At 47.3% G+C, this 13,963-nt stretch overlaps 1 protein-coding gene across 1 annotated transcript in view; it reads left to right on the forward strand.

Annotated features, from left to right (window-relative positions):
* The window catches only part of LOC104339063 (netrin receptor DCC), a 680,511-nt gene that overhangs the window by 633,972 nt on the left and 32,576 nt on the right, over positions 1–13,963 (forward strand). The window contains exons 24-26 of the mRNA XM_075411440.1: positions 1,285–1,511; positions 4,061–4,177; positions 8,513–8,668. Of these exons, the coding sequence (XP_075267555.1) occupies positions 1,285–1,511; positions 4,061–4,177; positions 8,513–8,668 (500 nt within the window). The remainder of the gene's footprint in view (positions 1–1,284; positions 1,512–4,060; positions 4,178–8,512; positions 8,669–13,963) is intronic.

Below are 13,963 nucleotides of genomic sequence, written 5' to 3' on the forward strand. Positions count from 1 at the left end.
GCAGCCTGCTGTGGGTGACCCTGCTTGGGCAGGGGGGTTGGGCTGGGTGACCCACAGAGGTCCCTTCCAACCCTGACCTTTCTGGAAATCTGATTCTGTGGGTAACGAGGAGCTCAGAGTGCTCGTTTGCCTCTGGAAATCGAGGTTTTTCTTTCTTTTGTAACCTAAAAGTGCCCATGAAAGTGAAAATATTTGCCTGCGTCTTTTTGTACATCAGAAATATTTCTGCTTTGCCACTTGGGACAGTAATATGACTTTCCTTTCACAAAGTACTTCAAGGTGTTAAAAGGAAAAAAACCAAGGGTAAGAGTACTTTGGGATTATTGAGCAAAAAACCCTGACAATAAGCCAGAACAAACTGTTCTTTCAGAGTTATTTAAATTAATAGATTTCTGATAAGGCTTTCTCTACAGCTGTAAATTAGATATTCAGCTCCGCATTGAAGGGGCGCATCTTTTCTTTAGGATGGAAGAGCTTGCATATTTTGTTGTAAATAGCCGGCGTAGTCGAGAGGAGGTGAAAGTTGGAGAGCAGCGGAGCGGTGCCGTCCCCTCGAGACACGGCGTGCTCCCGGGAGGAGGTGGCCCGCTGACGTGAGAGCGTGTCGTAATACCCATGCGTAAAGAGGGGAGAGGTAATGTTGCTCTAGGAAATTCTCTAGAAGGAATAATGTTGCTCTTTGGTGTAGATTTGAAGAACTACAACCTATGCTGCACGCGGTTGTGGAAGGTAGAAGATGTGCATAACTCGGCAGAAGTGGGCTCAGCGCCTTTTGGTCACTGTTTGTAGATCCAGGCACTCCACAAATGGCGAGATGACACTGGCCGCTTCCTTGGTGTTCCAGGAAGAGTGGTTTTGCCCAGTTGCTGCGTCAAATGGTGCAAAAAATGACCTACCCTTCTGAGCCCCAGATCCATTCACTCTGAGGGTGATGGAACCCTGGCCCAGGCTGCCCAGGGAGGCTGTGGAGTCTCCTTCTCTGGAGATATTCAAGACCTGCCTGGACGTGGTCTTGTGTAGCCTGCTGTGGGTGACCCTGCTTGGGCAGGGGGTTAGACTGGGTAACCCACAGAGGTCCCTTCCAACCCTGACCATTCTGTGATTCTGTGATCCCTTGGAGCAAACACCAGGAAGCGTAGGACCACACCAGGATATCTACTGTTCTTTGAAGGACACAACCAGACAGGTTGCTTAGAAAGGCACCGATAAGGAGACCCCACTCTTTTGGTCTTACGAAGGGGAAGAACATTCTGACGTGACGGTTTTGATCTTTCTTTGCTGCAGGAAACGTGCAACCCACAGCGCTGGTAAAAGGAAGGGCAGCCAGAAGGACCTGAGACCCCCGGATCTGTGGATACACCACGAGGAGATGGAAATGAAGAACATCGAGAAGCCGACGGTCTCGGACCCTGCCGGAAGGGACTCCCCGATGCAGAGCTGCCAGGACATCACCCCCGTCAGCCACAGCCAGTCAGAAACGCAGCTGGGCAGCAAGAGCACCCCACAGCCCGGTAAGGGAGAGGTGGAATTGGCTGGGGTTCCCTTGTAGATCTGGGGAAGGACCTTTGAAGGTTGTCTAGTCCAACCCCATCCCTTGTTCTCCAATTTTTTTTTTTCCTCCATCACCAGCATATCCATTTTCTTTACATTAATTTGATATTGGTGGTTGGTGACCTCAGCCCAGCAAGCGGTGTCTATAACAGAGGGAGAAACCTGGCAAGATCCAGGAGACTGGAAGAATTGACATCTGCTATGGGTTTTTTTGCAGTGGTTTCAGACTAGGGGAAAATCCACCAGTTTTTATTTTTACGCCATTCTAACTTTTGAAATTGATTTTTGCAGTGGTTTCAGACTAGGGGAAAATCCACCGGTTTTTATTTTTACGCCATTTTAACTTTCTAAGTTGAGGAATTCAACTGGAAATCAAATGTCACTAAATTTGCATACCACGCTAAGAAAAACAGAGAGGGAGAAGGGGCGTGGAGAAGCAAGTGGGGAGAAAAAGAAAAATGGAGGAGAGGGAGAACGTGATTAGGAAGAAGGTCAGCACCATCACCAGGAGCAGAATTTGCGCCAGGGAGGCTGAGAAAACTTACAGATACGAAGAACAGAAATTGTGTAAGAAAAATGGGGTTTCAGTGATGTCTCCTATATTTTTTAACCTTAGCACACACAGCACATCACAGGTTTTGCTTCAGCCGATAATATTTTTTCCACCATAATGATAGAAAACTGTAGGGGGCGGGCAGGCGGTGAGTACAGAGGGGGACGGAGGGCGAAACACAGCATGGAAGGTGAAAACAGAAACATATCTGTCTTGAGTTCATCGTGAACACGTTGCTCGTGGGTGACAGAGTGAAAGAATTCCAGAATATCGGCTGGGGCTGAAGGGGACTTTTTCAGATGCTGTTTTTATCCCTTTTCCATAGCTCCTGTTCTTGCAAGCAAAGAAAAGTTAAAAAGGAAGAGTTTTCAAATTCCTAACTGGGTTTAATTTTCTTTTTCTGGCGTTGTGCTTTGGGCTGGTGGGTTATTATTTAGAAGATAACTGTGAGAATGATTTCTGTTGGTTTTACAGAATGTTCGGGGTTGGAAGGGCCCTCTGTGGGTCATCTGGTCCAACCCTCCTGCCGAAGCAGGGTCACCTACAGTAGGCTGCAAAGGTCCTCGTTATATTAAACATTGGGAAAACACGAAGATTCCCTTTGCCTAAAGAGATTTTGCTGATGAGCTGGAGAGCTGATCCGGGGCCCAGCAAGATCAATGCGAGAGCTTTATTGATTGCAATAGGCTTGCAATCGAGTGCATGGTAGGAAGTCATCACAGCGTATGAGCAAGTTAATGACAAAGGCTGGGCCAGATATTTTATGTGTGAATGCCCTGGACCGTAAATAAATGCCTTGATGTTTCTTCCCGATAATAGACAGTTCAGTAATACTGTCCCTGGCTTTTCACTAGCAATTAGGTCTTTGAATGGCCGTCGATAGAAGACTTGGCGTTTCAGTCCTGCAATTCAGAGAACAGTGGTTTGGAAAAAAAAAAATCATGTTTTCATGCAGATGCTTTTTTTCTTCTTCTTTAAGGCATATGTGTTTGCTTGGGTATGTCAGAGCTGAATATTCTGAGTGGGTACGAAGTGTTACTGTATGACAGCATTAAACTGACTTCATCCATGGTTTATTAGAATAGCAAAAGTAGCGTAAATACGAGGTTTGTGTGAGATAAGGTATGAAAAGAGAAATACAGCTTTCGTTTCATCGCAGTCCACTCCACCAAACATCCAATTCCAAGCACACTTTCTTTCTGACAAGCCTGTTCTCTAGAATCTTTGAATACTTCAGATATCCTCATGTGACTAAATCGGAGCATCCGTATTTCAACACCTAAACGAAGAGTCTAATTTCTAGAGCTGCTGAGACAGTTTTGAATTGGGCTGGACCTGAGGCAGCATGTCTCAGCTCTCTGATCTAGGTAGATGTGCTAGCTGCGATCCAGGACCAAGCAAGGGGAAGATCCAGGCACATCTTTAACTTGCCGTGGTTGCTGTAGAAAAAAACAAGATGCACCGGCTGGAAGAGCCACCATGAATTACGGGACAACCGGGACGTAGGACTTCGCGGCTTCTCACAAGGAAGGTCGTTCTCATCCTTTGGATGCGTTTCGAAGACCAATTCTTGGCTGCCAGGTTTTGTAGCTACCGGAATTTAGTCAGCCTTTTTCTGGTCTTGGTACTTGAATTTCAAAATAAGTTTAAAACAGGGAATTTACACGAAAAATACCATATTTTTATAAAGTGAGTGAGGTGTTCAGGATAATTTCAGAGACAAAGAAGAAGGGGACATGATACCTTAATTGTCTTAGAGGAAAAAATGCAAACAATAATTTTATTCAGAAAAGGCAGCCTAAAATAGTCTGTGCAGCTCTTTGCAGGTGATGATAATTTAATGGTCGGTTAAAATAACTGCATTCTAAAAAAAATCCAATTGGTCTTTCTGGTAGATAGAAGAGAAACATTCATTTCCAGCCTTTTCAACCAAGCTGTTGGGTTGGTTTTCCCTAGGTCCCGAGACGGAAGACGTTGGAAGCAGCATGTCCACGTTAGAGCGGTCGCTCGCTGCCCGCCGAGCCACCCGTGCCAAGCTGATGATCCCCATGGATTCGCAACCAAACAACCCGCGTGAGTAGCGGGGCCTTCCCCCATCCCCCTTCCGCAGCCCTCAAGCCGCGCTCACCCATCCGAAGAGCTCATAGGACCTTTCAGATATCATCTAGCTGTGCCTCAGAAAATGAAATAGCATTAGCAATGTTTCCTGCGTCTCAAAAAAGAAGAAAGGGTGGAAAAACTGTGGAGGGAATTCAGAAATCGTAGTTCTGCTCAGCCCAGGCTAAGCCCGAAGAGTTGTCGTTTCTGTTTTTACCAGGTGGATAAATCCCTCTGTGTCCCTGCTATAAAACTTTTAAAACAGAGGTTGGAGTTCAAGCTGCCAGAGCAGAAGGCTTTGCAATACTCAGATGTAAATAGTGGTGATGATATTATTATTATTATTATTATTATTATTATTATTATCATCATCATCATCATCATCATCATCATCATCATTATCATTATCATCATTATCATTATTATCATTATTATTATTATTATAAGTGATTATAATCAGCTGGACGTTACTGCAGTCTCTGCTAGACTTTCTTTGGTCTGTAGTAGTTGGCCACGCCACCTTATGCTTTTTTAATACCTATCAGCTCTCTTACTAAGCCAAGTAAATGAGGAGAAAAGGTATTTTTAACAGGTGTTCAATTTTTGCGACTACAGAACAAATTTCGTAGATGAAGTGGATCTTTTTCAAAGCAGCAAAGTACGCAAGAAAGACAGGAAGGCTGGCGAGCGTTAGCTGGGTTCTCCCATCCTGCAGAACTTATTAATTTTTCTGGAGTGACCTTGTCTCATATCTAAGCAAAGGAAGGGGATAAGTGAGAGAGGGTTTGGCACTGGTCAGGATGCCGGTGGAGGATGGGGCTTTGGGTCTCCGCCTTTCCTCTGTGATCAGTCTCTTGGTAGCTCTCAGGTTTTAGCTAGAAATTCTATCTTTGAGCTCACAAAATAGATCCAGTCAAAAATCTGTAGGAACTGGTACATCTGCATAAATAGTCTGAGTTGATGAACATATACTGACACAAATCCATTTCTTCATGTAATTTCTTTCTAGCTCTGATGGTTAAATGTAAGTGCCTATATGTAGGGTTGCAGAAGGGCACATCACAAATGATATATTAAAAAAAAAACCAGAAGGAACTGGATGAAGGAGAGGAGAAGCAACAACCTACCATGGCTCCTTACAAGGTGCTCGTATTGGTTCCCTTAATTTGTGTTCGTTACGGGTGCGATTCAGCCTCAGTACCCAGCCCTGACGAGGATAAACCACAGGTGCCCAGGGAGACATTGACTTCCAGTTCTCCACACCTTGGCCTGGGCACATCACCACATTTCAACCTCCGCCCTCTTCGTGATCTGGAAGAAAGACCTCTCGGTTGGGGCGGAGAAAGCTCCTACACCACCTGGCTGTGCCCTGGGCAATATTCCCATTTTGTGAGCACATTCATCTCGCGGTCAGGCAAGTCCTCCTGGGTTGGTCTGGGTTGGAGGGGCTATGAGGATGAGGAGGGGACTGGAGCATCTCTCCTGCGAGGAGAGGCTGAGGGAGCTGGGCTTGTTCAGCCTGGAGAAGAGAAGGCTGAGAGGGGACCTAATAAATACTTACAAATATCTGCAGGGTGGGTGTCAGGAGGATGGGGCCAGACTCTTTCCAGTGGTGCCCAGCGACAGGACAAGGGGCAACGGGCACAAACTGAAGCAGAGGAAGTTCCAGCTGAACATGAGGAAGAACTTCTTCCCTCTGAGGGTGACGGAGCCCTGGCCCAGGCTGCCCAGGGAGGTTGTGGAGTCTCCTTCTCCGGAGATATTCAAGACCTGCCTGGACAAGCTCCTCTGTGGCCTGCTGTAGGTGACCCTGCTTCAGCGGGAGGGTTGGACTGGGTGACCCACAGGTCGATAGCAAGGGTTAGTTAAGTGAAAGTCAAGCCAACATTGTTCTACAGCTTACAGATGAAAGTGCTTTTAAACCTAATTTTTCAGTCAAACGATGCATTTGGAGGAATGATGTCCTGTTTTCTATTAATTTATATTTTCAGCCGTATAGCTCAAATCTACAGCGACAACATATTACGGTTGTTTGCAAATATTTACACTCAGCTTTACAAAAAGCCTTATTTGTGGAGGCTGAGTTATGCTGAATACGTTTCTTTCCCCAGAAAATACAACTGAGGCTTTGTCAGATGAGATGCTCTAATTAATTTCTCTCCGTTTGCCTGATACTGAAAGAAATTGTCAGCAGCGAGCGATTAAATAGATTGAAGAAGCGACGTCGTCATTCTGAAGTAAAAACCACGTCCTGTTAATTGTCAAATGCCACATCTGGAAGCAGTCACGCTCGACTCGGTGATCGGTATTTGCAGTCTGGGAGAGTAAATATGTGTGATGTGCCTCTGCTTACTGAGGTGGAAGGAGCATAAACCAGATAAACTTGATAAGGTTTTAGTGATAACTTTGATGGCTCTGATGCTGCTGGGATACAGGCGGTCGCAAATACCCAGGCTATGGTATGGAGAGGAGTATTTACAGAGAAAAAACGTTCAGAAAGTCTTTGCAGGGTGTCACAGTCAGGTATTGTACCTCTAATTCCCCCCTTTGCTGGCTGTAATCTTAGGGAAGGCGAAAATGAAACGCTCACGGAATAAACCAGTTTGGAGAGAGGTTTCTGATGGGTTTTGCGGGGAGGTTTTTTCTCTTTACCCCCGTCCCTAAAATGGCAGAAAATCACAGTGATTCTTTTTTTCAGGGAAATATGAATATGTAGAGTCAATTGTTTGAGCAGCCTCTGAGGCGCTTGAATATGGTTCAGACTGTCCCACTTTGTCATTTCTCTAAGCTGTTCTCTTTTTTAACATCATGCGGTACATTTTAAACGGAGAACAGCGTTTAGGGAGCTCCATGATTTGGTCAGGGAATTTCCATTTTCAGTGTCTTAGTGTATCAATATGAAGCGCAAATTCAATTGCTGACAGGCTATGACAGAACAGCTTTGTTGTCCTCTCTGCTCGAAATTGCAAAGATTTATTGCAAATGTTTGCTGTTACCTCTTCTCTCGCTTCTCCACAACGGAATACCGCAATGAATAGTAATCCTGTCTTATTTTAGAAATGAAAGTGCTAGGTATCTACAACCTAAAAAAGAAATGAAGGCATGGACTTTGAAAAACAACTTGTTCTTTAATAGGCTTCAATAAAGACTGGCATTTTTCGCTGTAGCAGCGATGTTATAAATATTGTCAATAAAAATGTCTTATACAGCCAAAAATGAAATGTCTGAATAGTAGAAATTTGCTTCTAAGAGTGGGTGAATTGAACCCAGACGACTCTGAAGCTCAAATCACCCGGGTTAGCTCTGCTTCGTGAGTTTTCTTCATCCCCATGCTTTTCCATCACCTCTGGGAGTGCGGCGTTGTCTCACTGAAAGCCACGTGCTTAAAAATACCCCCCCTAAAGCCTTGGCACCGTCGTGGCTGCTTGTGTGACCTGGGGCAGGCAGCCCAGTTCGCCTCTCTGTGTAAAGGATGTAGTAGGAGCTGGAAGTGATTGTAAGGACTGTTTTAAAGTTTGCAGCACTGTTTATAATTCGTGTGCGAAAGGGGCTAGATAAGCCAAACCTTAGCACCAGTGAGCCAAAAATCGCTGTTTATTGTTTAGCTGGGCAAAATGAGAGTTTCCAAGTTTTTCCTAAAAGCCACAAAGACATTTATGGTTTGTAGAGCATTATTGTCACCCACTCTTCAAGCACCGAATGTTGAAAATAAAGGAGATAACTCACAGGAAAGCCTGAATTTGCCACGCCAGGTTTTCAAATCAAAGCGTTTCACTTGAATTCAACTCCAGAACTCAGCTTCGACTTCAGACTTTAGGTGCTGGTTTGCTGGCAGGTCTCAGCCCTGTTCCTTCCAGGTTTGGATGTTCCCAAGCAGGGAATGGTGCCCAGCCAGCCTCAGCTGATGGGTGAACATGGGGGGTCCTGTGCCCACGCTCCTCCAGAGCAGCGGCTGAGGGCAGCAGGCTCTCCTAAGGCATCAGCAATGGCACCAGGGACCTGTGCATAGACAACTGAAATAAAGGGATATAAAGCACCCCCCAAAACGTGGCTGAATAGCTGGGACACAGACAAAAAGCTGTTTAATTTCGCAGAGAAGTCATTGCCGACTGCACTTGCGATTATCCAAGGTGTGCCAAAGAATCCTGTTTCTGTCTACAGAGGTGGCTTCCGTGGGCAGAGGCATCTTTTACACTGAGCGTTTGGGTGCTTTGCTTTGGAAACGTGGTGATTTCGGGTTCCCAACTGACCCTTTAAGGACTTCTGTTCCGTTTTCTCATGTAATTTCTCTCTCTCCTTCTTTCCTTTTAGCTGTGGTCAGTGCCATTCCGGTGCCAACCCTAGAAAGTGCCCAGTACCCCGGGATCCTGCCGTCCCCGACCTGCGGATACCCGCACCCGCAGTTCACCCTTCGGCCGGTGCCGTTCCCGACCCTCTCTGTGGACAGGACCTTCGGAGCAGCAAGAAGTCAGTACAGTGCTTTTTTTTTCTCTGTTCTTTGCTGTTAAAGTGCTTGGAAATAGGTTGCTTTGGATCACTGGGATGTGTAAGCTCCAACCAACACAAACCACGCTGCTGGGCTGATTTGGGAGCCAGGATGAGTCCGGTGTGGTAGCAGGAGCTGGCCATGGACTGTCTTCTCCAGCAGCAGCTACCGTTGCGATTTCCAGTCTGTACCGAACTGAAAAGTTAAAATTCACCTCATCTCTAATCCAATCCTGTCTGTTCTGCGGGTCTGTCAGTCATTTCACTGTACTTCAGTTTCCTTTGATTTATTCATGAGGCTATGCCCAGAAAAATGCAGGCTTCAAGAGCTCTTCTTCATCCCAGGGCAGAAGCTGGTATCATCGCTCATTAAAATCATCCGTGGTAGCACTTACATGACCTCTCCACACAGTGTCTTCCCAGGCTTAGCTGCCCTCGCTGCAAGAAACGTTTTCTTTAATACCTAACTTGCTAAAATTTAAGCCGATTGTTTCTCGAGTCAATTATAGCGGGCACAGAGAACAGCTGATTTTCTTCCTTTTGCCCATCCTTTTATGCACGTTATCCTGTCTCCCATCACTCTCCCTCTTCTCTGGAGTGAGCTCTATATTCCTGTTTGCTCCTCTGCAGTAACAGCTTTGTGGCTTGTGTGTTCCCATAGCTGTTCCTCACCTTGGCGTGATCTGGGGGGAAGCCCAACGCACGCGGCGCGAGCCCCCAGCATCACCTTCACAACTCGCTCGCAAGCCTCTGCCACACCAGCAGCCATCTGTTCTTTGTTCAAGCCCGACGAGCGTGCTCTGGCACATTAATTATAGTTGGAGGGCTCATATTTTCTTATAATTCTCCCTTAACTCTACTGCAGATCAGGTCTGAATTATTGACAGATTAATGTCAATCTGTTACGTGTATTTTTTTCACATGGCGGAGACTTTGTGCTGCTCCACAGGGAGCTCATCTTGACGTGACTGATTTTTTCCTCCTATTTGATTGTTCCTTTCAGTCAGTTCAGACAGGCCCCTGGGGACTGGGGATTGAAATCCAGTGGTGGGATTGTAGATGAAAGGTGGGTTCAGGTGTCCTAGTCCTATTCCCCGTCTCTGCAGTGTGGTTGCTGAGGTCCTTTCAAAGCTACGTGGCAGTTTCCTCTGGAGGGTCTCACTGGCATAATCAGATTTTGATCTGCTGCTTAAATTAATACCAAACCCACCACAAACGCAATGCACAGAAACACAGTAGATTTAGTTCTTTGCCTGACTTATATTATATGTTGGGGAATAAAAATCAAATGAACTACCTGCTGCCTGATCGTGGAGATGGAAGGATAAAAAATTGAAAGCTGAATTGTTTGCTCAGCCATCATTGTCTCGACCCGCTCGTGAAGGACCTGAGCATCTTCAGCCCTTGGATCCAAAGCCCAGCTGTGAAAGCGAGGGAGGTTTCCCGGTTCTGCTGGTGCCTCTGGGCTGCGGGCAGCTCAGCTGGTAAATGCCGTGCCGAGTGGTGGCCGGGACACGATTGCTGTGGGATCAGTTCCGCACAACCCTCAAGACCATACATCCCTGGTGCCTTCAGCTTCTGCCTGAACCGGCCAAGATCATACATCCCTGGTGCCTTCAGCTTCTGCCTGAACCGGCCAAGACCGTACATCGCTGGTGCCTTCAGCTTCTGCCTGAACTGGCCAAGACCATACATCACTGGTGCCTTCAGCTTCTGCCTGAGCCAGCCAAGACTGTACATCCCTGGTGCCTTCAGCTTCTGCCTGAACCGGCCAAGACCGTACATCCCTGGTGCCTTCAGCTTCTGCCTGAACCGGCCGCTAGATTTACAGCTGGAATCTGGAGATGAGGATTTCAGAGAGGGGAATGTCTTTGAGATCCTGGTGGATCCAATGGCAGTTCGTGGGGGAAGTTCTGCCTACAAACAGGAGGGCTTGCCCAAGGCTTTTGAGCACAGCAGACTTCGGAGTTGACCAGCAGATTGCTAATACACAAAATTTTCTGCAAGAAGCTTGAATACCAAACAGCTTTAATTATTCAGAAGACCTGATGGGCCTTGGAAAAGCTCAAGCAGTGAAGATTTCAGATAATTTAGGCGATTTCCCATTAAATCTTTCAAAAGCCGTGGACTTCGCTTTGGATAACGACTAGTTTCAGATTATTGAGGTCTGATAATCAAGACTGCTTGGTATTTCGAATATTATCAGTTACCATGTGCAATGACAGCCTGTTGCAGCCATTGCTGTTGTGCTCGTGAAGGGTGTTGACTTCCAAAGCTCCCAGATCATAGCAAAAGACCTCTGGGTGACATATTTGCTTCTTCTGCTGGACCTTACATTTTCGCCACCACGGCCATGAAGCGAAGGCACAGACAAGGACATGGAAATGGTGTTTGTAGACACTTGGCACCACCACAAACAGTCAAGTGGTTCACCAGGTTTATGTAGTGGCAGCGTTCCTTACTTTTCAGTCTGAGGAGGGATGAAGGGATATAAAAACATGTTTCTAATACGAGCCCTGAAGATTTTCTCAGCGCCGGTGCCGCTGCTGCTGCCGAACGGCAGCACTTGGTGAGCTCGACCCATCTGGAAGAGCATTCGATCTCCTCTGTGGGTCACCCAGTCCAACCCCCTGCCAAAGCAGGGTTACCCAGAGCAGGCTGCACAGGACCTCGTCCAGGCGGGGCTGGAATATCTCCAGAGAAGGAGACTCCACAGCCTCCCTGGGCAGCCTGGGCCAGGGCTCCGTCACCCTCAGAGGGAAGAAGTTCTTCCTCCTGTTCAGCTGGAGCTTCCTCTGCTTCAGTTTGTGCCCATTGCCCCTTGTCCTGTTGCTGGGCACCACTGGAAAGAGTCTGGCCCCATCCTCCTGACACCCACCCTGCAGATATTTAGAGACATTTCTAAGGTCCCCTCTCAGCCTTCTCTTCTCCAGGCTGAACAAACCCAGCTCCCTCAGCCTCTCCTCGTAGGAGAGATGCTCCAGTCCCCTCCTCATCCTCGTAGCCCTCCGCTGGACTCTCTCCAGTAGCTCCTCATCTTTCTTGAACTGGGGAGCCCAGCACTGGACACAGGACTCCAGATGGGGCCTCACCAGGGCAGAGTAAAGGGGAAGAGAACCTCCCTCGACCTGATGGCTATATTCCTCTTAATGCACCCCATCTTTGGGTTTAGTTATTTATTTTGGGGCTGTTTTCTGAATACAATCACGCCGTTGAGAGCAACTCGCGGTTAAAGAGGCTGTAGAAATGGCACATAAACCTTTTTCGTGTGTTTTACCCCTCAGTGAAAAATTTGCTGGATACTTGGCCAGTTGCAAGCTGTGCTTGAGAAAGAAATACCCGGCAATAATTCCTCTGGGGCAGAGTCTACCTGCGGTGCTGCGTGACCCAGCGCCCTATTGATTAAGATAAAGCGATCGCTGAATAAATCATAGGCCGTGCCATTAGCAAGGGTGATGCTCGGCGTCCTGCCGTCCAGACGATGCTTGAACGCCTTCTGCTCTTTCTGAAGCCCTTTTTCATTGACCCGAAGATTCGAGTGCTGCAGCTTGTCTTTAGGACAAATGATCTACTGAAGAGGAAACTTAAGAAAATAGAAGACAGAGTCAGGCCTCAGCAGAGCTTGAAAAATAAGCTGTCTCGCTTGTTTGATTGCTGCTGGCAACACTGCCGGCCATAAAATACAATTGTTAAATACCAGATTTTCCAAGCAAAAACCAGCTCTGAGCCATAATGAAGTGACTGTTGTTTGGTCAGCAATCCTTGTGTTCTCCTCCAGGGTCCTCCAGAGCTCGGTCACACCCGCTGCTTACCATGTTATCAAGTTAGGTAGGAGGAGATGGTGACGCGCCGAGTTTGCTGTGGATTACAGAAGGAAAGGGATGCTCTTTTTTTTTAACCTGTGCCACAACTATTGGAGATGCCTGGAGAAGAGAAGGTCCAAGGTCCAGAGGAGGGCTGGAGTACCTGTCCTACGAGGACAGGCTAAGAGGGCTGAGGCTGTTCAACCTGGAGAAGCGAAGGCTCCGGGGTGACCTTAGAGCAGCTGCCAGTGCCTGGAGGGGCCGACAGGAAGGATGGAGAGGGGCTTTTCACAAGGGGGTGGAGGGACAGGACAAGGGGGAACGGCTCTAAACTCAAAGAGGGCAGATTGAGATTAGATATTAGGAGGAAATTCTTCCCCATGAGGGTGGTGAAACCCTGGCCCAGATTGCCCACAGAAGCTGTGGCTGCCCCCTCCCTGGCAGGGTTCAAGGCCAGGTTGGATGGAGCTCTGAGCACCCTGGTCTGGTGGAAGATGTCCCTACTGATGGCAGGGGGGTTGGAACCAGAAGACCTTTAAGGTCCCTTCCAACCCAAACCATTCCATGATTCTATGATTCTATGCTGAGCCATCGCGGTCTCCAGTAGGAAAAAAGAGAGCTGGAGGAAACCATCTCGTGCTTGGGAGGTACTGAGGTGGCCCCATCCATGCGGTACTGAGGTGGCCCCATCCTGCCCCATGCACGAGGTACTGAGGTGGCCCCATCCTGCCCCATCCATGAGGTACTGAGGTGGCCCCATCCCTATCCTGCCCCATCCCTGTCCACTGGTCAGCAGGAACAGGCTGCATTCTGGTCCCATTCTGATCACGCTTTTGCAGGAGGCAGAGTGCTGTTCTTCAGGCTAATCCTAAAGACTACAGCTGGTCTAACAGCACCATGTTTAGAGGGAGCCATTCATCAGTGTATTGCCCTAATAATCCACATGATGAAAGCTTGGAGATGTTCAGAAAACGTTGTTTTAAAGACATTATTTTCTAGTATTAAAAAGAAAGACTGAAAATTGTGTAAATCAGAACAATAAAACAACAATTATATTAATAGCTTGCGATAGCCATAGAAAAGTGCTAAGGAATGGAGATTGAGGGTTGGACTAGATGACCCACAGAGGTCCCTTCCAACCCCTACTATTCTGTGATTCTGTGATTCTGTAATGGAGATCACTTTAATCTGTTTAAAGTGAGAGGCACTAAAGCAAATATTTCCTGAGCACGTTTCCTCTCGGAGCTGGCTTTTTTGGCTGGGAACAGTCAGCTCCGCAGTGAGCTCACCCAGCTGGGGACCTTAAATCCCTGCTACCCTGGTAGCTGCAGTCTGAACTGGGTGGAAACGGTCATTTTTACTCAGCGGTCGGGTTTGGGTTCAGCAGGGCTTGCAACACCTCACAAAAGTGGGATGAGAGCAGTGCTGGAGCTGTGGGTAGGGTCCTGCTGAGCCCCTCACTTTCTTTGCTTTC

This window comes from Opisthocomus hoazin, chromosome Z, assembly GCF_030867145.1.
Source record: "Opisthocomus hoazin isolate bOpiHoa1 chromosome Z, bOpiHoa1.hap1, whole genome shotgun sequence".
Taxonomy (NCBI): Eukaryota; Metazoa; Chordata; class Aves; order Opisthocomiformes; family Opisthocomidae; genus Opisthocomus; species Opisthocomus hoazin.